Source organism: Pteropus medius, unplaced genomic scaffold (assembly GCF_902729225.1).
Source record: "Pteropus medius unplaced genomic scaffold, Ma_sr-lr_union100, whole genome shotgun sequence".
Classification (NCBI taxonomy): Eukaryota; Metazoa; Chordata; class Mammalia; order Chiroptera; family Pteropodidae; genus Pteropus; species Pteropus medius.
Window position 1 is genome coordinate 9,231,915 of NW_024349796.1, and position 24,167 is coordinate 9,256,081.

Genomic DNA, 24,167 nt, shown 5'->3' on the forward strand with positions numbered 1-24,167 from the left:
TTCGGTTAAATTCAAGACTTAAAAAACACTTTTCACATAAAACTAAAGATCTTGAACAAAATTTTTCTAAAGTTAATTCTTTGGAAAAATGATATTAAATATTTTAGGTATTTTGTTCTTTATCAAAAGTGTAGATATTTATCCCTTTGTATGGAGCATTTATCCTATCTTTGTGCTAAACAAGCTGAAGTAGACATGAGTTCTTTCTTCTGGAATCTTCTGGCCAATTCTAAGAAGTTGCTATGATAGGACAGATAAAAACAGTCTTTAACTGGAAAAATAACTTTGTTGTATCTTTGAAAAAACACATATTTGTAAGTTTTTAATTTATATCTATTTGGTTTATTGATTATCAGGATCATGTTTAATTCACAGTGTGAGGAAAATGATCTCAAAGTATAGGAACCAAATTTTCTACCCTTATCGCAATAAAAGTATAGAAATAAGTGAAGAAATTCATACATTTTTAATAGCTTAGAATCTTCAGGAATTTTTCACCTGTAGGAGATATATGAAATATAGAAGTTCAGTTATGAACATAATAAGAAAATTTCACATGAAATATCTCTCAAGAACACATCATTTTGATACAGTTCGTGATATAACACAGTTGACTACACCATAGGTACCAAATTTGTCTATTAACTAACATTATTTAGAGCAGGAGAGAATACAGTCACGCTAGAGATACAACTCACATAGCTACAACTTTTATAGGCTAGTCAGTACACCATGACAACAAAATTTCATTAATGAGAAAACATGCATTAGTTGATGTGTACAGTCAGAACCTTGTAATATTGGTGTCGTGGAGCAAGACCTTCCTTTTCCTTATGTGTTCGCTGAGCTGCAGAGCATGCTAAAACTCTGTTGTTCATGTGGTAAGAGGTGTCAAGTCCATCCCTTTTGGGATCTGTTTCTCTTTGTGAACTAGAAATCAATTTATCTTTTGATTTCTCCTATGCCATTTCTACTCTGTTTCTCATTGCATGTGTGATTTTTTTTTTTTTTTAATTAAAAGAACACAGTCAGTCTTTCAATATACCATCTTCAATTTTAACTTCTGAGTGGCCGTCAGGAATTGCTGCTGGACTGAATAGTCTTCAGAAGTTTCTGGTACATTTCCGACTTTAGGAATCTGGGGTAGGAGTCTCTCTCCATGTGCATATACACAATTCTTTGAGCCTCTTCAAAACATGTTTGAGTGGGTTCTTGAATATTCCTGCAGATGTTTTCTCTTGTCGAGCTGTCAATGTTGATCTGAAAGGCGAAATCACATGTAGAGCATCAGTAATTAAAGATGAACATATAACAGGAAGGTTTCATTTGTCCCCACCCCCCCCACCTTCCAGTGGAATAGGGTTATTTTGTTTGCAGTTTCATAGATATCTCAAAGATATAGGAGATAAACTCTTTGCTTTTTAAAAAGTAAACATCCACCTCCACATCTGGATAAAAATACCATGAGGCCCAAGACCAGGGAAATCTCTGCAACCACTGCTTACTTAGTAGATTGTAAGTGGCTTGTCAGCCAAGTCTACAAACAAGGAAGTTTATGCGGTGGCATTCTTTTGTAAGGAAAAAAAGGGAAATAGGTGCTATTTTAAACTATATCTTTCTTGATAGTCACGAGTGTTGATTTAACTGAATATGCCCTGAAATGGGAAGAAGGTGAAGGGAAGTGGAGAAATGGAGGCGAGAAGTGGCGATTTCCATAAACCAAGTATGTTTCGAACACGAGTTTTGAGGAACCAACCACTTCGGCAGGACTGTCGTGGGTGAATAGGAATCCCGTACACCGGTCCCCACCCCTTTTCCCTGGAGGGAATTGTCATTCTTCATTCTCTCTCCACCAGGCGGAGTCTCGGTGTTCTGTTTCACTCCCGACTCCTTTCTCGAGACGGTCGTAGATGACTGGCAGTGACAGCAGTGTGAATGCTTGCTGAACTTGCTGGTTTTAACTCAGGTGGGCAGTGAGCTCTGGTGCGGTGGCAGACTTTGCCCAGTACCAGCAGGGAGGTCAACATGCCTGTCGAAGGTATCTTATTCCTTCTAAAAACGCCAGTTCTTCTTGGAGGGACTTTGTTAATAACTTTCCTGAGAACTAAAATAATTTGATAAGGATAGGCTTCAGAGCCAGGTAGACTTCACTTTGAATCCTAACTTTCCGTGTGAAACTGTACAAGTTAGTTAACTTCTCATATTCTCAGGTTTCTCACTTGTAAAACCAGGTTAACGATACAGACCTTATAGCATTATGGGAGATACTGGGTGTAAAAGTCTGGTGCATATGTGTGCTCGACAGGTATTAACACCTCGGTTTCCATTTGCTGTCACTGTCAGGTGGTTACCTCTCTAGGAGACTGTGGCTGGATGTAAATCTTATAAAGCTTCTTTGCCTTAGAAATTCTGCTCCTTCGTGAAGCAATTTTCTTATAGTTTTCACATGCCATCCAGAATTTGATATTCTCATCGCTGTGCTCCATTTTTAAGTATGCTGAATAGACTACTGGACCATCTAAAAGAAAGAGAGAAATCCATTTATTTTGATTGGTTAAAATCACTTAAAAAATCTGAAAAAATATTTAATGCAATTTAAAAATAAAGTCTGAATCAAAGCTGTGAATATTATACAGTGACACACACACGCACACCACATCACACTTAGATGTGTACACCGGAAGAGTGTTTTTTAAAATTGTATTTATTGGGGCGACATTGGTTAATAGCATTAGATAAGTTTCAAGTGTACAGTTCTATAATACATCATCTGTATACTGCATTGTGTGCTCACCACCCGAAGTCCCATCTCATTCTGTCACAATATGTTTCACCCCCTTGACCCTCTTCATCCTCCGGCCACCTCCATCCCCTCTGGTAACCAGCATACTGTTGTCTGTGTCTATGAATTTGTTTGTTTTGTTACTTTCTGTTTCCTATCCCTTATATAAGTGAAATCATATAGTTCTTGTCCTTTTTTGTCTGACTTATTTCCCTCAGTACGATACTATCAAGATCCATCCATGTTGTCACAAATAGCAATATTTCATTCTTATGGCTAATGGTATTCTGTTGTATAGATGTACCGCATTGAGGCATGTTTTGGTAATGCCCAACAGTGGTGTGGTCATCCCTTCATTGTTTTATTCTGAGTCACAGAGCAAATGCTCACTGGAGAGGCTGGTTCCAGGATGGGAAAGGTCACAGGGATCCAGAAATAGGACTTAACTTTGGGTCAGTAGATAGAGCTTTGAGCCTAAAACTGACATGAAAAATCTAAGACTGTAGGCCAACCCGGAGGGCTGACCAGGAGGGTAAGAGTTAGGTTTAGATTCTAACTATACAGGTTAAGTTTGGAAGGAAAAAGCCAAGCCACGTAGACGTGATAAACTGATTAGGTTGTACAGCCTGGGGTGTTTCTCAATATCCAATGAGAGCAGGAGAACATGGATAGATAAAAAATTCATGGTTTACGGTTCAAATAAGAAATGAAGGACCGAGCAAAGAATAGAATTCAGATGAGGTGTTGGAAACTATCTCAAAATCTAGAAAATTACAGTGGGTACATGCAGCACAACTATCAAATGCCACTTGATGCCAGAGATGCCAGCTCTGGTCTTAAACTGCCTTTCTGGAGTGGGAAGATGAGGACAAACATGTGAGAGGAGCTTTTCCAACTGAGGCACTATTTTGTAGGTGCTAGAGTTTGAAGAAGAGGGATAGGCAAGCTCTCACAAATCTAATGCATTAATATAAATCTTTGGGAGGACCAACCATTCCCCGGATTCAAGACGAACACTCTTGAGATGAATATTAAATTTCTTTTGTTGACGAAGAAGTCTTTTGGCAGCTCTGAGAAAGTGAATTCCCAAATGATAAAACATAACTTTCAATTGATGGTAATAGAAATATGTGTGTAGGCCCATTGAATATATGACTAAGCCATGGATTTTGATGACTAATATCTTGGTCAGTATTATTAACTGTTACAAGAAATAATGATAATCAGATGGAATGGCAATGGTGACTAAAATCAATCTTCTTAGACCTTCATGTAAGAGATTAGATCAAGTTTTCTAGCACTAGAAAGCCAGGTTCCTTGACTCCTTAACTTCTACTGGATCTTTCAGCAGTGATAAAGATAATAATTAAGATGTTTTATATCCAAAAGAAAAGCTCAAATAGAGACAGATCGCTTCTAAAGAGGCAGTAGAATTGGAGATATCTGGCAGTCTGTAAGAAATGTGCCATTCTAGGAATATACACAATTCGAGTATGGCTCATTGTTATCACATGAGCAAGTGTATGTAGCCTTTATGACATTGGGCAGGAGATGGTTCATAGGAAGATCACTTGAGATGAGAGGGAAGACAAGATGTGGGTGGATCATATATAAACGTAAGGTAGGAAACAACACAGATTAGATATCCCTACCCAATAGAGGAATATATTTTAACTTAGATTGCAATCGAGAAATTCATTTTCCTACCAAAGTAACTTTAAGATGTGCCTTGCCTCATCACAGGCACAGAAAGCTGAGGTCAGAGAATACAGATGTAGGAATTGGCGCTCCCTTTAGAGAAATAGCTGGATGAACAGGCAAATCATTTCTGGCCTAACAAGTAAAGCTGGAAGCCAATTATTTGCAGTGTGTATTGAAAGAAACAGAGTTCTATTTAAGAAAAAAAAAAGCAGTTTGACATACTTTGTATTCAGAGCGATTTTGACTGAGTACTTCATCAGGAACAGAAAATAAGGACCCTTAAATAAATAAATGAGCCATGTAGCAGGAACAAATGAGATATTGGATAAAACCTACAGATCCTGGAATGAGAGTTAGCCACCAGGCTACTTGGATGAATTGAGTGGATGGCTGAGTAGGGGAAGGGAGATGATCTGGAAACAAATTGATAGAGTATTCTGGATTTCTGTTTAAGTTTATGTTTAGCTTAATTGTATAATAAAATGTTTAGAGATTCTCATTCTAGAACCAGCCTGCGTCTATGTCTGCCTTCTCTAACTTCCCTCCTGATCATGCCAAATTGCTCAACATTTTTCAATGTACCCGGATCCTTTGCTAATGAAGCCGTCTATGCATTGCAAGCTATGTTTTTATATAGATACTGGGTGTGGGGGGTTGTAGGGTTGTTCTCAGTCATTGCTTGCCTTTCTCATAGGAGGATTAGACTTTCATGTCAAATTTATATCAGTTTTGTCCATTATTGGACTTGTGTTTGCCAATGAAATATATACAAAGTGCCACGCATGTTGCGCGGGGGGTTTAAGGGCCCTCCAGGTGGTCTTGTCATTGCTCCCACCCCTGCCAGGAGAGGCACTAGTTCTGGAAAGAGCTGCGTCTTTAGCCTGAAGTCAGAATGAAGACCTAGAACGGAGCCAGAGCTGACCCCAGTCTTTGTGTCACAAAACTATGAAAGGAACCTCCCTGGTTGCAAATTACTGGGATGCTAATGTCACGTGTCACTGCATGTAACACAGTGAATGCTGGCCTGGACCACGAACCTCTCTGACATAGCAGACATGATCCTGGTGTGTAGAGTAAGTGCTCGCGTGGTTGGCATGTTGTACAGCATTTTGCCTTCGTTAGACTAATGTGTGTAAATTAGCCAAGTTAGCAGCTGAGATCATGTATGTTTAAAAGTGTTCCAGGAATCTCAGTAATTATTAAACCCGGAACTGAATTGCTCAGTCCAGAATTTCTAGTTGACTCACACAACAAGTAAGTTATGAGGTTGGAAAAAAACTCTTTTTCCAAATCAGGCAATGCGGCCCATTCTGAAGTTTTAAATGGTGCTCCTTCCCGACCCTTACACTCAGGAGACCATGATTCTGCTTAAGCTGAGTGAATAGGGGTGAACAACAGAATTTGTCATTAAATTGAGGAAATGGAAAAAGTAGTTTATGCTGTACATAGCGTAGGCTTTTTCCTTGAAGAATGAGAGTCGTGCCTTTGGGACTCTCTAGCCTGTGCTTTTAAAACTAGTCACTGAAATTAGTGTTCCTATGACACACGAGGTGATAATACGCCAGTATCTCGATGCAGAAAGGAAAGATGACATTCCTCTGGTCTGAGTCAAATAGTGGCCCATCTCTTCCAGGGTGGTTTTCTGCAGGGCGGCGAGGCTCACCACATGCATTAGAATCCTAAAGCTGAGCTATGCCACAGTCTTCCAGCAGAAATGTGTCAAAAACAATTTTAAATTTATTGTGCTTTCCATCTGCATCACTGAGGATAATGAATTCCATAAATCTCCCAGCCTGCTTGAAAATTTAAAGTAAATCTTCTGCTTTATTGAAATTCTCTGATTTGGCTTCTGTGATATTAATTATTTCTGGTTTTTCTCCGAACTTTTTTTTGCTTTATTATTATAAAAGTAGCTTAAAGAACTATGTTTTTTCTTTTTTAATACAGAAAACTTCTAATAAAGATAATAACCATTGTTAATGATTTTGTATATTTCCTTTAATTCTGTTAATCTTTTGTTCATGTTTAGCGGCCTACCTAACTAGTATTAATTCATCTACACAAATGCAGGTTGCACATACAAATTACCTTATCGGCTTTGTACTGTGAAAGCCGTACAGTACAAATACTTAATATCATGTAGCAAACCCTTTCTCTTTTTTTGCATTTAATAGCCCATTGCAGGGCTATGTAGCTGCCCTACTATTATTTCATATTTAGATTGTTCTCCTTGTTCTATTACAGATTATCCTACATTGAACATTTTGGCTTATAAATGTTTGCATCTCTAATTATTATGTTAGAATGAATTTAAAGAAGTGGATTGCTAGATTGACAATGTAATATTTTTGGAGACTCTTGACATCTACTGTGAAATTGCTTCCAGAATATTTTCATTATTTTTCATCACTAACAGTAGTATTAAAGTATCTACTCACCCCGTCTTTTCCAGTCCGATGGGGTTAAATTAGTGACTTGTAATTATTTAAATTTGTATTTTAAAAATCTTAATGCTTAAATATTTTTTTCTTTCTTACTGACCATTTCTTTTCTTTCTGTGAATTTTGAATCTTGGTCCATTTTTCTTTTGCATTGTTAGTGTTTTCTTAAGTTTCCAAATCTCTTTGTGTATGAGAGACATGACCTGTTATATTTATTGCATTATCTTCTTTTCTCTTTTTACGTATTTTTTTTTGTTTATGGTTTTTGAGGAGCATTTGTTAACCATCTAATCTGAAAAAAACTCAGTTCATTTATCTGTCCCTGCTTTCAATCCTTTCTGCATGTTTATTAAGAGAAAAATCTCTAAAATAAAAATTTGGCCATGATCCTTGATTTATAACCTTTGAATATTTTCTCATTGCCCTAATGATGAAAGCCAGTGTCTACAGGGCCCATTAGGATACAGTGCTCTTCAGCCTTGTCCCTTGTCACTTTTGGACACAGTCTCTGTTTGAGCCTGTTTCTGGTCCAGCACTGTGTTAGCCTCATGTTATAGATGAGTTCCTTCTGTGTGTCAGGCTTTATGCCCTGACCTAAGACTCAGCTTAGGTATCTCAGTTTCTGGAAATGTTTCTCTGAACCCTCCAGGTCCCTGTCAATTGAGAAAGAGCACCGAGTGCACATTTATCTTAATTATGTCTCACTCTGTATCACAGTCTACTATATTTATTGGTTTACTTCTGTTACTCTCCCACTGACCTGCACACGCTCTGAGAATTAGGACTGCATTTTATTCATTTTCAGGTGTCCAGTGCCTGCTCACAGCCTGACGTATGGCAGGTACTGAATGCATGAATGCTTGTTGGCCCACGCTTTTAGATCCCTCGTGCTTCTGTATTGTAAGGTGACTCGCCATAGGTTTTGAAAAGTGGGCCCCAGTTATTCAGCATCCAGGGATCACTGAAGTCCACAGGGTAAACTGGGCATGCTGTTTCTTTTTGGTTTTCCGAGAGCAACATGTACACACACACACAAGTCCTAATTGAACAGTGAGGTTTCTAAAAGGCCAGGTTTTGCTATATATGTATATATATATATATATGTATATATATATGTATCTCTTATATATATATATTTTTTTCTCTGCAAGGTGAAGATGTGCACAAGAAATAACGAAGAAAAACGTGCTGAGTGGAAAAAGCTGAGGCATGGCGTGTGGGTAACGTGAGGGTGGTGAAGGGAACCATGGCAACAGCAGTGGTTGGCGGAGGTTAGAACAGATGCTAGTTTAGGGAGCTGCCAGTCCATATAGAGCAGCACAGAATCTCTCCCAGATGAAGGGGGCTGAGAGAACGCTCTGCCTCTGGGATCAGGATGCACATGAGAGTACAACAGTATCTCTCAGTAACTTCTAATGTCCACTTGGTGGCATTACAATGAGGAAGAAGCCCCGGCCAGCAGAGGCAGTGCGTCTGTGTGGCCAGTCCTTGTCACCTTCAGCTCTGAAATCTTGTGCTATTCATCGGCAAGGCTGTCTACAGGTGATTGTGACCATTTAGCAGGGAGGAAAGTATAGAGTACGTGCAAGGATGATTTGGATCAAAATTAAAACACTGATACAGAGTCTGTGTGATTCAGAACCCTCGGCTGTCCAGAACGGCTTCGCTGTATGTCTGCTCTGCATCTGCGATGGGCCACAGAAATATACACCTCTGTGCTGCTCACTTAGAATCATCACTGAGGAACTTAACTGGGCAGTCCACATCCTGCACTCATCCTACTGCCCTTCCGGAGTATCAGTAGGCTCTCCAAATCTCCAGAAAATATTATGTTCTCCCTTTGAAAAATGCCAGCACATCTTCTCAGGTCTCTGCAGATGATCTTGCCTCAGACTTGGCTGAGAATGGAGATTTCATCAGGGGGAGATTCTCTCATCACCCTCCTCCAAATCGACCATCCTACCTCCACTGGTGCCTGCCCTTCCTGACATCCCTCTGGAGAGGGACGTGCCCCTGTTCCCTTTTGGGCCGACTAGGTCTTTTTTGGCTCCTATCTAACTTGGCTTTCTCCATTCCTTTTGCATTTTTCTGTTGGTCTTAAAATTGTCCCCACTCTCTTGTGTGTCATCAGCTTCTTCCTTTCTCGTGCTTGCCACCACAATCTCGTTTGCCTTTCATGATGACGTAGAGTTTTGGTCACCCTCAACTCACCTGATGACTTTTCGTGTCTCTTTTGATGGCTGTCTCTCTTCTCCAAATTTAGAAATATTTGCGTGTGCCTAAGCTCCATCTCTGTGTCTCTGCTTTCCTCTTCCTGAGCTGTCCCCCTGGGTGATCTCATAGCCTCTGCCTTTGATTGGGGTCTATTTGCTAATGACTCCAGGCTCAGTCTTCCCTACTGAGTCCAGTCTTATCTGGATTTTTGCAACAACCTTCTCACTGGTCACTCTGCTTTTATTCTTCAGAAGAGAACCAGAGGGATCATGTAAAAGCACGTTGACTCTCGTCACTCTGCAGTTTAAGGCCACTCGCATGGCCAGTAGGCCCTATGCTCTTGCCATGTTAACTTCTTTCAGTTATTTTAAGACATAACCCCACTCATATCTCAGGGCCTTTGCACGCGATGTTCCCCTCCTGGGGCCACTCTGTCCTCAGGCCCCAGAAAGCTTTTGTCTTTGCTCGTAGTTTCTCTTCTATTCTCTAATCAAACAACCCAATTGTCCTCTTACACCTGCTCTTCTTTGTCACATCGCCTTGCTTTACATTCTTCAAAGTGCAACTTTCTGGAATTACTTTATTAGGTAATCTGCTTTGTTGTGTGTCTCCTCCCTCAGGAGCACAAGAGCACATAGTGACCTTGTCTGCCTCTTTCACCCCAATGTCCCAGTCAGCCAGACACACATGACACGACTGAATGGACCATTAAAGGGAATTGCAGCTTATTACTGAACAATTTTTTTGTTTATATTAAATATTTTTTACTCCGATATCGGTGGGCAATCTGTATTCTTATCTTTTGAGATTTGGCCAATAACTATGTTGATGAGCCTTCTGTATTTTTTTCTGGCATTATAGATTTTGATTTTGATTATTTTTTAGTATTGACCTTTCCAGTACGAAGAACACTTGGGTTTCAGGTGATTGCCAGTCTCCTTGTCATTTCAAATGCATGTGTTTCTGTATCATTTTTTTTTTTAAGTTCTACTAAGTTTAGTCATCAGAATAGAGTTCTACTAGGTTTAGCCATCAGAAATACCCATGGGATTTTTTTTTCCCCATTTTTCATCTTGGTGAATGCCTAATACTTTGATGATATTTTGGGAGAGCTGTGCTGTATTTTGAGTCTCCATCATTCCAGGAAAAATCTTTAGTAATTCTCATGCATTTTTATGAAGAGATGACTAATAGCTCGGACATTTTTTTCTGATTCATTAAAAAACTTACTACTACTTTTATGTCTGTTTGAAAATAATTTAATTCTGTTGTAGAGGACTTTCTATTATCTGTCAACTTGGAAATTTTGCAGGGTACTTTCTACTTTACTTTATTTTGGAGGCTTTTAAATGAGACCAGTTTTTTACATCAAATCCTGAGGAATCCTTTGCATTCCATTTCTTCCTTGAAAGAAAACTCATTTCTCTTGGCTGTGCTTGCTTCTTCTCAAACAGATTCCTATCTTTAAAACACCGCCGGTCAGATCCCCTTATCATTTTGCAACAGTCTGAGTCATTGAAGTCCCAGCTCAAAATTCGCCCTTTGAGAGGCCTGCCATCCATCCCCACCTCGCTTCCCCCCTCAGCACGTACACACGAGACCTGTGCCACGGGCCCCGCTGCGCCTCGTCTCCCTTCTCTACGGCTGTTCCCACACTGTTCGGAGTGCACGGATGTCTTATCTTTCTTTGATTGTAGATGCCTTCAGGAAAACACTGTGCCATCTTTTGGACACACCCCCTACCACTCCCTGCAGGACAGAGTTCCCTACTTTGTATACAGTAAGAACTCAATGGGTGTTTCTCTGTTCTTAGGTCCCCCTGCACTACGTATCAGCTAAAACGCAAAGAATTTTTTTCGTTTTGTTCTTAGCAGTTCTTTGGGCGCCCTGCACAGCCCTCTGATTCTCAGCCTGGCACACCTGGCACTTTACATACACACATTACTATGGTCACAAGCCGCACTTTAGGTGTCCTGCTAGGAGCTTGCAAAGAATTGTACGTAAAAAAAGTGTGTGCGTAGACGTTTTTCTTTCTATGTCTAGAGCATCCTTCTGCTTGTGCCATGTAACAGTAGACGCTTCAAGGGAAAGATGCGACTTCCTAAAACCATCTTTACTCTAGAAGCTAAAAAAAAAGAAAAAATAAATATATACATATCTGCTAGTCAGTTCATTATGCAGTCTTTGGTGAAAACTTTTGTCAAAGGCTGTTATTTTTAAAAAGTGCGCCTGTGCCTTGCCTTTGGTGTTACTATAGATCACTTCAATCACCATTTCTACCTTCCCTGTTCTTTTCTGGGAGAGTTTCAGTTTTTGAAAAATCTGTTTTTTTTCTATTATTTTATGTATCACATGGACACATGGGATTTTTTTTTTTTTTAAAGCACATGTCCTGGTACCCAAGAAGTGCTTAATAATTATTGAATATATATCAAGCAAGGATAGAGATTGTTTTTTAAAAAATTAGCTTGTTTGTCAGTGTATCATTAAATAACATCTAGAATGCCTCTAGGTTACTGGCATACTTAATATCTAACTAACGTCTTAACTTTGTCATGGTTCTGTTCTTAAATTCATGATTTTCTTGGATCTTCCTTTCCCATGGAAAGCTGAATTTAACTGTATTGTGATGGCTGTTCCTTAATGGCTCCTAAACCAGTTCCTGCCTAATATGTGCCATCCCTGTGTGGCTTTCTGAACCACATGTTCTTCGAAGGAGGCTTTTAATCTGTGTAGAAGGAGGCATTCGCACACCTCAGCTAGAGGGCACGTTTTGCTAATACCCTTAGTTAATGCAAACACACTTTGTTCTCTGGCTCATTTAATGTTTGCATCCTTAGTTATCTTCCTGATTACATGGTCCACAGAACGATTCGTTTAGTCACCTTTTTATTATGTGATTGTTGAATTTTCACGTGAGTTTCACGGTAATCTAATTTCTGGTAAGATTCTTACCCTGTTTTTGCTGGTTTTCACGAAGAGTAGTATGCTTCTTCCTCTGTAGACTTTGCTTATTCTCATGACACTAAATCTCTAAATTGCTAATTCTAACTAAGCTCCTTCTTGAGATCATTACCGAGTAATTACCTGTATTCACTTTGTTTATCAGACCTCTAGGACTGGCACAGAAACTCTTACATAGTATGGCTCAGTGTTTTGATCTTCCCTTACCAATATTTGTCTTGTATTTATTCCCTGAACTTTTACTGAATGTCCATTTGTTACAGTGCATGTTTTAAGTCTCTGGGAGGGAGGGATAAATGGTGAATGAAAGATGATCTAGCTCTTAAGGAATTCACAATCTAGTGAGAAAGCAGTGGCGGAAAACATCCAATACACAAAATAACTGTAATTAGAATAAATAATGATACTAATAAATAGAAGGAAGAGGAAAAATATTTCATGGAAAAGGTGGAAGTTGGGTTTTACTTTTAAGGATGGGCGGAGTAGACAGAGGAGATAGAGAGGGCTTTGCACAAAAGCCGGGAGTGGGTGGTTCATGGATGCAGACAGTGGAGCGGGAGTCATGTGGGCAGAAGGGCCAGCGTGGTACGTGATGGGGCAGAGCTGGATGTAAACTTTAGGAAGTATATTAGGTTAGGGGGTGGAGCCCGAATACCATGATGGAGGTTTTGGATTTCTTGGTGGGCAGCAGAGAACAAGGAATGATAGAGACATGAACTTTAATACTAATAAAAATAATTACCAGTTGTTGTGTGCCTAACCTGCACCAGGCACTGAGCTAGGAGGGTTTATATTTAACCTGCACAATAATACTGAGAAGATAAGTGATATTATTCTCATCTTATAGATGTAGAATATAAAACTCCAAGTGGGAGACTCATCTGGCAGTGTTGCAAAGCTTGGATTACAGGGGATTGGGACCTGAATCCAAATTATTAGCAGAGGGTCAATTAATATACCTGACTAACATATACTTTTGTCTCTTTCTCCAATTCCAGTGCCCTAAAATTGGCCAAAAAAAAAAAAAAAGTATTTCTAAATATTCATGATCATGCCAGCAAACTAGATCACAGACTGAAAAGTGAAAGACAGGAATGGTTGTGGCAAAGAAGTTTCCACATGCTTATCAGAAATAAGGGGTTTCAAATGCTTATCAGAAAGGCCTGCTCCAGAAGACTGGCACTCAGGTGGTGACCCACAGCAGGAGGTGTGGATGCCAGCACTCGGGAGGGGCCGTGAAGTACTTGCCAGAATGATTAAGGTGTTTCTGTAGGAGCAGCCACACCCTTGCCATTCATTGCTCTTGGCCAGGTGTGACAGCTGTCACCAGACCTGGAAGGGCCCTTGAGTCAAGGGGAACAGTGGTGCCCCAGGAGCATGACAACCTCAGGGGGTGCAGGAAGAATCCTATCCAGATTAACCACCCACACATCCCACTAATTAAACCATCAGGTAGCACTAACTCCCCTTCCTCAGTCCACAGGTGTAAATGGAAGACACACTCACAGAGAGATAGCAGGGAGTCTCAAATGAAAAGAAGTCTCTAGGCAACAGTTAGCAAACATTTGGGAACAAATATTAACAATGATTAATGGGAACAAATTCCATTAAAAAAAGGTGCCAAATTTAGCAAAAATGAGAGTTTTCTTTGAGTCTCCACTACATTTTTTTTTCCTGTACCCGAGTTTTGGTATTTATCATTTTCTACAATTTCCCGGTTGCCTACCCCAAACACAGCTGATTGCTCATGTGAATGCACATACTCCTTCATATTTCTGGCACTGCGACTGTGACGCTATTGCCCTCATATCCATTGCTGTGACCTTGCACTTGTACTTCTGAGTACTGCTACTAATATACAACTGTATAAAGCCCCACTTCAATGAGACACCGATCAAGTTAGTAGCAAATGTTGAGGAGTTTTATAGCATTGAGACTCAAATTTATTCTTACTTTCGAAGGCACTAAGAAAAGCAAATTGTTAATATTTTTTAAAAATTTAACTTTAGAAGGCTACGCTAAAGCAGTGTATTTCAGTATGTGTTACTATTTAAGCATATTTTCCAAGGGATTTTACACATGTACTTGTGAAGAATAAATATTCACAGTGACTAATCTTGTTTTAATTAACACCAAGAAAGTCATGATCGTTGACACGACAAACTATTTTCAGGTTTTCCTTTTTTAAATGTGGCAGTTGCCATTTAGAATGCTGTGAGAAGTGCATGCATTCATCATCTCCTTTTTTCTTTTTTCCCTTAAAAGTGAAACAGACTAGTTATTTAAAGATGGCATATACATCATACTCACATTTTGTAGCCATCAACTTTTCAAAAGACTGGGCCCACTGTAACATCTCCTCCAAAGTAAGGCTTTGAAAAGAAACAAAAGGTGCTTATTGTATTAAAATATTCTTGGTTTTGCTGAACTAAGCAAAAATAGACTATCTTGAAAATAACACCAAAATATAATCACACTCCATTTGTGTTTGGTTTTGGTTAGAAGTTTATATTCCTGTGATATATTACATTATAATTTTACTTCCTAAAAGCTTAAAATTATAAAATTATAAAAGTAGTATAAACTTGAAAATATGGTAAAATACATTTTTAAAAAGTTAAAGAACTATAGCCTTATTATCTCCTGATTCCCAAATTACTACTATCAATATTTTGATTTTCTTTTTAGTATTTTTGTTCTGTGCATGTTAGTATGTTTTAACCAAGAAGTAATCATACTCTGGATGCGTGTTTGTGTGCGTGTGTATACTTTATGTGTATGCGTGGACGTGTGTATATTATTATAATGACCTTCTCAGATGTCTTCACAGTTGTCTTAATAACCATTTATAGTGTTGTAATTTAGAGTTATAATTTATAATCAATGATACTCTCTATCATTTATGGTGACTGTGGAGTATCTACAAAGGGGCATTCCATGGTTTGCATAATTATTCTCAATGAGTATTTGATTTCTTATTTTTCACCACAAAAACCAAATCTAGCCCTAATGTGATTAAAGCTTGCCTATCCAGTTAGGGTAATTCCTTAGGAGATTAGCAGAAGCAGAATCAAAGTAGGTCAGAAGAAGTACATTTTTAAGGTTCTTGGAACAAATCTTCGAGTCACCTTTAAAAGGGTTATGCATTGTGTATTGCCACCACCAGCAAAGTGTCTGCCCATTTATCTACTGGAATTTTAGCATTTACCCACAAAACCTATTTGCATACATTCACATAATATAGTTACCACATGTCTATTATGTATAGCTATTTTCTCAGTCTATTATTGGCTATAATTTTTTATATGTTAAGGGTTTTAATTTTATTACTGTGAATAACACATCGTTACATTTGACCTAAACAGTATTTTAAAAAAGCATCTACCATTTAGAAAATATCTGTGAAAGATACTGGCTCTGAGGCTTCATTTCTGTTCATATTGGCAGGCTTTTGAGATGAATTGGCAAGTGACGATGTCTGCTTACATATAAATTATCTTATTTTCCCTCCTTTAAAATATACGATGTGTTCATCGCCATTCAGTTTATGATACATTCTTAGGTTTCCTGTATTCAATAACTGCACTTAATGAAAGACAGCTATAGATACAAGCAAGCACTTTCCATTGGCTATATCTGGTGTACTTAGCCCAATAATTAGTGTTGAAGGAACAGGCATCAGCATTAGCAGGTACCTAATATAATAAAGGAAGATTAGTAAAAGAGGTTAAAAAAAACCTAGAACATGGAAAAATATTGGGAGTCCTAAAAAAGGTCAAATATCTTTTGTTTTCTAAAAATTTAGATGGCTCTTGTCATTTTTAGAAGGACTATTTGCATCAGTACTGAGGCTTAACAGTGTACTGCTGGGAGGCTTGCTTTCAGAAAAACATTTCCATGAAATGGTGTCTGACTCATTGTTCTTTTCTCTTATTAGAACTTGAAAAACGGTAACCTAAAATAACCTTTTCAATTTGGTGAAATAAAAAGTTCCCGGCAAGGTGTATTGCATGTCTGTCCATTCCACCCATTGCTATAATTTAGGATAGAATAAAATCTACAACATGGGTGAAGATGCCATCACTGTCTTTGGTTGGCTTAAAAGTTGGTGTTGGTAATTGTTGGCAAGAGAATTCCTTTACACCTAAGATCCATGAGATTTGTGGAGAAAGACAATAATTGGAGTAATTATAGTTGGGGACAAGTTATGAAATGAAATTTGTTTTTGGTTTAACCTCATTTTTGCTTGAAATTTTTTCTTAGTATCTCACACGTTTCTCACTGTCCCATGGCTATCCTGGGGCTTTTATCAGAATTATTCTAAATACCGTCATCCCCTCACCCACTCAGATTCCTAATAAAAGTTCTGCACTTTTATGTCCCCTCCTTTCTTCTGGACAAATAGACAGTGAGTAATGAGCAGATCTGCAAACAGTCAGAGGCATCATGATGGAAAGAGGGATGAAAAGAGAGATTGGAGCTGGACAGTCCTGGCTTCTAAATCCAGTGCTGCTCTGAATTGCTTTGGGTTTTGATTAAAGTCTCCAAGCCTCAGTTTTACTATCCATAAAATGGGGATAATAATATCTATCTCACAAAAGCCGTGTCATGAAATCAAATTAGGTTGTAAATGTAAAGCACCTATCACATGACAGTTATCTAGCAGCTTGCCACGAATGCGAATTCTCTTTCCTTGGTCTTCCCTTCCCCTTGGTGAATCCACAAGGCCGGTAGAAAGAAACGGGGGCCCTGCCAGTGATGCGCTACAGGGGTCCTCAGCAGAAGAGAAGGAGCCATTCCCCAGTTAGCCCACTTCACTTTCCTCCTTGCACGTGCTCGTGCGTGCAGCAGCCACGACCTGCCATTCAACATGCTGAGCTTTGGGGCTCACTGTCTCCTCTCCCCACTTGTAAGCATTTGGGGACATGTTGGTACTTGGTGCTGGGAGCTCTGACCACAGCAGGGCGATGTGGCCAGAACCGAGGTCTCCACACACACTAGGTTAGGCACTCATGGATCAGCTAACGGGGTCCTTGCCCTAGGAATTTTCTGAGGCGAGTGAATCCAATCTCTTGGCCTGCTACTCTTCTCAGAGACATTACACTTTCCATTTTGCTACAGTTACTGTCCCTACCCAGAGAGCTACAATGTCTAAGAGACTTAGGAGCTTGGTAAGCATCGGGTCACCCGTCCTGGTCTCACCTCTTCCAACTGAGGTTCAAGGTTCCTGGCACATTGCAGATGGAGGATTTCAACATGAAAATATTTTGGATCAAAGGATCTCATTTTAACATAAATGATATAAAACCTTTTTTTTTTTAAATCTAAGAATATTTATTCATAACAGACTCTCTAAAAACATTTAACATGCCGAATTCTCAAGTGTAAACCATGAATAATGAAAAGGGAACCTTAGTGTGACAGATGATTGCTCTTCTGGGGAAATTACTCATGTGTAAATGCAAATTTGACTTTTTGAACAAAATATACTAAGATAGCAGTTGAATACACATATTTCTATTTATCATGTAATAAAGTGCTCTATAATGGCCATAGACTTTAAATGTTACTTACTTTGAAGGGGACCTCTTCGATTCATCTCTGCACATCTTACAGATCCAACAATTCCGCCTGTTCATTTTTCTAAAGAAATACAGAATACACTTAGTATAATTTAATCATTTAAAATAATTGTGTTAGCATCAATTTTTAAAGAGCACACAAACTTATAAATCATGGAAAAAGAAAGATGAATTCTTGACATTAATGGGACATAATTATTGGTGGAGGTGGAGAGGAGAGAGGAGAATAAAAGGACTCATACACATTTTATAGGAAGGTAGATGCTTAGAGTTGATGCCCTTAGAACCCATCTGTCCCACCTGTTTGTCAAATCATGGCATTTAAAAAATACAGCTATCTGAAAAACGGTCATTCCATTTAGGCCCACAACAGTGAATTTATTCATCGTTGGATTCTTATTTTTAGAAAGATCTCTTGGTATTGAACAAGAATTTTCCTCTTTGTAATTAGCCAGATAACATGTAAATATCCAAATGAAACCTAAGCCTCCTTAAGGTTGAATTCTGAGAGAGTGTTGCTTACATGGTTCTCCTCTTTCTGGGAGGTATAATTTTGACTTTAAAATTCAAATACAGTCTACTCAACCCAGGCTTTATATAACAATGCATGTCATTTTTAACATAGGACTTTGCGACAACTCAAAAACGTGTTAAGAATAATGAAATCCACAGTTTATAATGAGAGTTGGAAATATTTTGCTACACATGTATTCACACTTACATACAATGAATTATTGAGGATAAATAGTGAGTTTTTATCTCAGTCTTTATTGATTCATTTGAAACATCTGTTGAACACTTGTTATGTGCCAAATGCTGGCTGCCAGTGATCTACATAGATCCTGTCTCTTCCCGTTTTCACTGTTTTAACAAGCAGTTAAAATTCATGTGATGGGACTTTGATACAGGAAGTAGGAGGACCCGTGAGAATACACAAGAAGAGAACGTAACCAGACTTGGGGTGATTAGAGAAGGCACCCCAATAAAGTAACCGCTGAGTTGGAACCTACAGGATGTGCAGGAATGTGCTGAGTGCAGGGGAGAGAGCTTAGGGCAAAGCTCAGGAGGCAAGAGGTGGTGTCTTAGTTACACAAATGAGAGGGATGCAGTCACCACATGATTCTAGAGTGTGGCAGGAAGAGAGCTCAGAGAAAAGGCTCGAGTTACAATCAGACCAATAATCATGTTCAAAATGTTTGTTGCAGCAAGAAAGTGGTAAGAGGTGTTGTGAAGAGAGCCTGAAGCAGAGCGGGTTAGATCTCAAGCACCGTCCGCTTCATAGTAAGGACAGTCACTGAAGGTTCTAAAACATGGAAGAGACCTGTTAGCATTTGAGACTGGTTTTTTGAGTAGAAAGGATTGCAGTGTGCCGAGGATGGAACTGGGGGACCGGTTAGGAGGTGACTGCAGGAGTCCAGGAGAGGGATGTTACAGGCTCACATTGGGATGGTGGCAGTAGACAAGTGGACCCCTTCTGTCCTCTCTCTGTGTCTCTCTCATGAAAGCTGTGGACAGAATGGTATCATAGAGGTAGGACTATGCCATTTGACCGTGCTGGTCTGTGCTCTGTGCATCGTTCATGTCATAAGGCCTACAATGTGAGTGACACACCTTAAGGTTGACAAAGAGTGGCCATGAACAGAGATTGAAGACATAGAGGAAAGACCGAAAATCTGTAGAATTCCATGTTCCTGAGATACCTTTAGCGGGAGCTGGAATTAGACTGTGTGGGCTATGACACTGGAGAAGTAGAAGCACAGGAAGTGGAGGTACAGGAAGTGGAGGCACAGGAAGTAGAGGCACAGGAAGTGGAAGCACAGGAAGAGGTTACTGTCTCCTTGTCACTGGAAGGGGTGGGGGAAGCATAGGTGCAGTTCTGTGCACGTTCGCAGGTTTGGGCATAAGACCTGACGGGCACTGTGGTCGATGGACTTCATTTTCTGTATGAATCACTGCCATGAAGATGACCAAGTGACAAGGTAGTTAAATATATCCACAGGAAGGATCAAAATAGGAGTCTTTTGATTACAATTATAGATTAAATCTAAGTTTAAGTACAAGAGTTTATTATAAGGATATGTTTGTGGGTGCAGTTAGATTCTGGATGGCCTTAAATGTTGGGCTCTATTCTGTTGGAAGTAATAATTCATTGAGGTCTTTGAAGAATAGTGTGATGAAAAAAAGAGTCCTTTACTGGAAAGATACAGCTGACTGTAGATGATTAGTGCTGACATAACTGAGGCCGAGGAAATTGCCCATGGACTGGCTGTCCACAATGGATACTGTGTGGCATTGGGCCCCGAGCTTCATTAAGGTTCCTCAGCCCTGGGACTGCCTCCGAGAAGCAGGCTGCCTAACCGCTCTCTGCTTATCTCCTGAGCGGGAGAATGGTCAAGTTCCTTTTCCATATGTCTTCTCTGTCAGTGTAACGACTCGTCCTCGTCTTCCACTAGGCCTTGACTTTTCTCCTACCTCCTGACGACCCGAATGGTCTGTATATCTCATTGTCTCCTCGCTGGATCTACTAGAGCTCTGTATGCATGCGGTAATTTCCGTAACTAAAATCCCTGTCTGTCTACAAATTATTGAATTTTCTTTTACGACTTTAATGGGATTGTGGGATTATGGCTGAGCCATCTTAGTATGCAACACCTGCTAGGGTCCGAAGGACAGCAGTGGCAGAGTCATCCCCAGATGCGCCCGAGTTCAGGGAGTCCCTACAGCCCCTGAGAGGCGTATTAAAATAATTCTGTTCCCTGAAGCCAGATAGACTTGTGCCTGAGTTCAAGCTCTTAGCTCTGTTATCTTGGGCATAGCAATTATACTTTCAGATTCTCAATTTCCTTTTCTCTAAAATGGAACTGTGAACATCAGAAAAAGGCTTGCAGAAACTTTCTGTTCCAGTTAATCCGATCTTCCTTCAGCTTCTCGCACCATGTCACTCGGGAGGTATTTCCTAAGCTCTTTTGTATGTGCAGGAAACACGGACCACCAGGCCGCATTCCTTCCTCTTTTTAAATTTCAACTTCTTTTCATTTTTGTTTGTGTTCCTGGGTTTCTATTGTTCACACATCATATTGGTAGCTGGAGTCTCAGCTTTGGAATTAGCTGGATCTACTATAGGAGTTCAGACACTTTGGGGTACATGTATCATATTGATGTGATGGAGCCATGGGAAAGGTTTGTTGGGTCAGAAGAGCTTGGGCATACTTGAGTGCCGAAGGAGGAAGGGATGAGGGGACAGCCTAGCCAGAGTGTCCCCTTACATACAACTATGCAGGTTGTCCCCTCTGTAGAGATGCTGGTCTGGAGGAGAGAAGAGGCCTAGATCTATCCACACTCCCTTCATCAAGCTGAGTCTCCAGGTGGGGCTTCATCCGTGGAGACAGACTACCTTGTTAAATTTCAGCAAAGCCTCTGTACAGACCAGCAGCAGCCCTGGACTCAGCTATGTGACTTGTTCAGAGGCAGATTTCTGGCGCAAGCTGGTCATTAGTTGAGTGACATTAGAAAAGAATGTAATATAAATGTACACACACACACACACACACACACACACACACACACACACACACATATACATATATATATAATATGCAGAAATAATGTCATTTATATTTCTGATTTATTTATCCTACTATAGATTCCCTAATGTGTTATGTTCAAATGCTATTTGATAACCGTATATAAGTAGTTTATATTTTGTTTAGTATTCCAAGTCTAACATCCACAGATTTATTAAATGATGGACTACCAATAGAATGACATAAAACAATAATTAATAAAAATTAGTAGTGGAATTATGGACAAGATGTATTATTCATAGAATAAATAGATCACAAAGCAGCCTTGTTTTACAAAGTTCTCTGGTTTTCTAGTCCATTACAAAATGCACCTTGTTGAGAGCTGTCTTAGTAGCTGGGGTTCAGCTCTGTGAACCCCATCCTCTAAGATTTCTGGGACTGAATGTCCACTCACATGCTGGCACTTCCTTCTTTGATTACTACTAGATTCACTGTCACTATAGACCGCATTTTGCTGGGGTATCACAGAACACTCCCCATGTTGTGTAATGCATTTTACATTGAAACCAAGAGACAAATTCACAAATATTTGCCCCAGCTTCTGGCAATAGAACAGATCGAGCCCCTGAGTTTATTACCTCTTTCCACCAAAACACTGACAAAATTATAGTAAAGGAACGTATAAGGCTTTAATATGAAGGAAAAAAGGAAATTATAAAAAGACAGAAAACAATATTTCAAGCTAGTTTTGGAAGATGGAAAGCAGATGAAGGAATAGAAATTAAAATTCTCATACTTCTAAAATGAGAAGCGAAAAACCGGCCTTTGAAATTTCATCTAGCAAAACAAAGAAAATATAATTCACAGTCTGAAAACAAAGAATTTCTAACATACCTGGTGGTTTAATAAGAAATGTCTGCTACCCTGCATTCAACAGTATTTGTCATTCCATATACATTTGCATCTATAGGTTAATAATACCAAAATAAAGAGTGGTAGAGTGAAACACTTTTACATTTGCAGTTGAGAACTTTTAAGAAATATTTTTGGTAATTCCAAAAAGAGTAAATTCTAATTTTTTTTTAAAAGTATTGTTTTTCAGGACGAGAATTTGATTGAAATATCCTATTAATAAACTCATTTATTTGGTTTATAGTTAAATCCAATTAAGACCATTTTCAGTTAAATTATACCCTTGGAATTATAGTATATGTGGTCATTTTCTAGAAAAAGTAAATATTAGCCTCAAATATATCATAGAATTATAATTCTACTTTGGCAAAAAGAGAATTCCCTGTGAAAGAATTACCTGAACTGATATAATATAGAATTGATTTAAATGAGAGAAACTCACTTAGCTTTAAATCAGCAGTAATCATTTTTTTCTCATGTTGGTAGTATGGCATGTGGAAAAATTCCATTGACCTAAAAATAAAAAATAACGGAAACAGACAAAAACAAAGATTATTGTGTGCTTCCTGGAAAATGCATATTTGGCAAAGATTTCTATAAATACCTTGCCTTACATCTGAAATAGTTTGTTTACTTTGTAAGCACCGAATTATGATTATCCCTATTTTAGATTTATTAACTCCCCACCTAGAAGTTTATTAATTTTATGGATTTATATTATAAAAATTCTATACTTTTAACTGGTATTTTCCACTGTTTTTCAAGAAATATTTTAAATTTTTTTATGTTAACATCATGCATGAATTTGTCTTTTTTATTATTTTTTTATTTTTCAAATTCCTCTTGGTAAATTTTACAATCTAAGCATAGAGTTTTTAGAACAAATTTAGGTCTTCATAATGTTTTCTCCTCCAATGTTTTTTCCTGATTATTTTAAAGAAAGTGTACATTTCATCTAGCAAATCTAATTCTTACAGTGGTTATAAATATACTAGTGGTGAATTGAGTTGGATATGTTTTATGCCAGAAATAGATTCAAGTCTCTTCTAGCATTAAAATGAAACATTTCTCAAAGTAAAATGAAAAGAAATGATTTTTTCTTAAACTGACCCTTTTCACATATTTACATATTTTTACTATCCTGATAGGCAATTGATGCCTTCTTTCCATTCCTATGTAATATTTGTATTTAAGTGTGTTTCTTTATATTGTAAGGTAGCATGTCACATAAAATTTAGAAAAACCTAGAGCAATTTTATATTTCCATGAGGTTTGGTTTACCATCTCACACAAAGCTCTTGCCTTTTAAAACACAAGTACTATGTGTAGTTGAGCTTAGGTATAGCATTTAAGAATGAAGACATCCTGTAAAATTAAGATTAACAATGCTTCCTATAAACCTCACAACCTGGAATCAGTACAGCTAATTAAATGATAGAACTAATTATTTGGTAGTGCATGATTTTTGGGGAAAAAAAAAAACCAATTCTGAAATATCTGATTTTATAATATATCTTTATCTTAACATATACACACCTGTACACACAGAAACCCCATAAAATGGAAGACTGTTCTTGCTCTAAAACTGTAATATTTCCTTTACTGCCCAGTTTAGAAGCTTCGTTTATGCATATGTGACTATAAGGTTTTTTTTTTTTTTTTTTTTTTTTAGGTATAGAAACCCTGGGCCAGGCAAACATATGTATTTACTCATTTATTTTCCTTAGAAGAAACCTGCTAACACTTCTAGCAGTCCTGCTGTTGAAATAAACACCTACTAGTCATTTACATCAAGCTAATACTATTTTATACATCAACTATTTTAAAGACCCTCATACTTACAAATATATCCTGAAGAACAGTCAACCATGCTGGATTTTATTTCCTCTTTGCATGACGCTTTTGAAATCAGATTCCCAACTTTCGTGAGACACCCAGCCTTTTATTTTTCCTGGCATAAAAGAACTTTACTGTCTCTGTAATTGCCTTCGATGGCACACGGGCCTCTGCCTGAATGTTCTGTTTTTATACATGTATCTATGCAAAG

General features: G+C 38.5%; 1 protein-coding gene across 3 annotated transcripts; it reads right to left on the reverse strand.

The window, feature by feature from the left end:
* Positions 1-150: 150 nt before the first annotated feature.
* Positions 151-24,123, reverse strand: RGS13 (regulator of G protein signaling 13). 3 transcript variants are annotated; one of them, XM_039883355.1, is made up of 6 exons: positions 23,963-24,123; positions 22,563-22,633; positions 17,677-17,745; positions 14,413-14,474; positions 2,352-2,518; positions 151-1,260 (listed from the first exon to the last, which is right to left on the reverse strand). In XM_039883355.1, the coding sequence occupies exons 3-6, from the start codon at positions 17,739-17,741 to the stop codon at positions 1,075-1,077; spliced, it is 480 nt and encodes a 159-aa protein (XP_039739289.1). In that variant the 5' UTR covers positions 17,742-17,745; positions 22,563-22,633; positions 23,963-24,123; the 3' UTR covers positions 151-1,074. The 3 variants fall into 3 exon arrangements, with proteins under 3 accessions (XP_039739289.1, XP_039739288.1, XP_039739287.1); XM_039883354.1 differs by having other exon boundaries at positions 22,559-22,633; XM_039883353.1 differs by lacking the exons at positions 22,563-22,633; positions 23,963-24,123 and adding an exon at positions 17,985-18,238.
* Between the last annotated feature and the right edge of the window lie 44 nt (positions 24,124-24,167).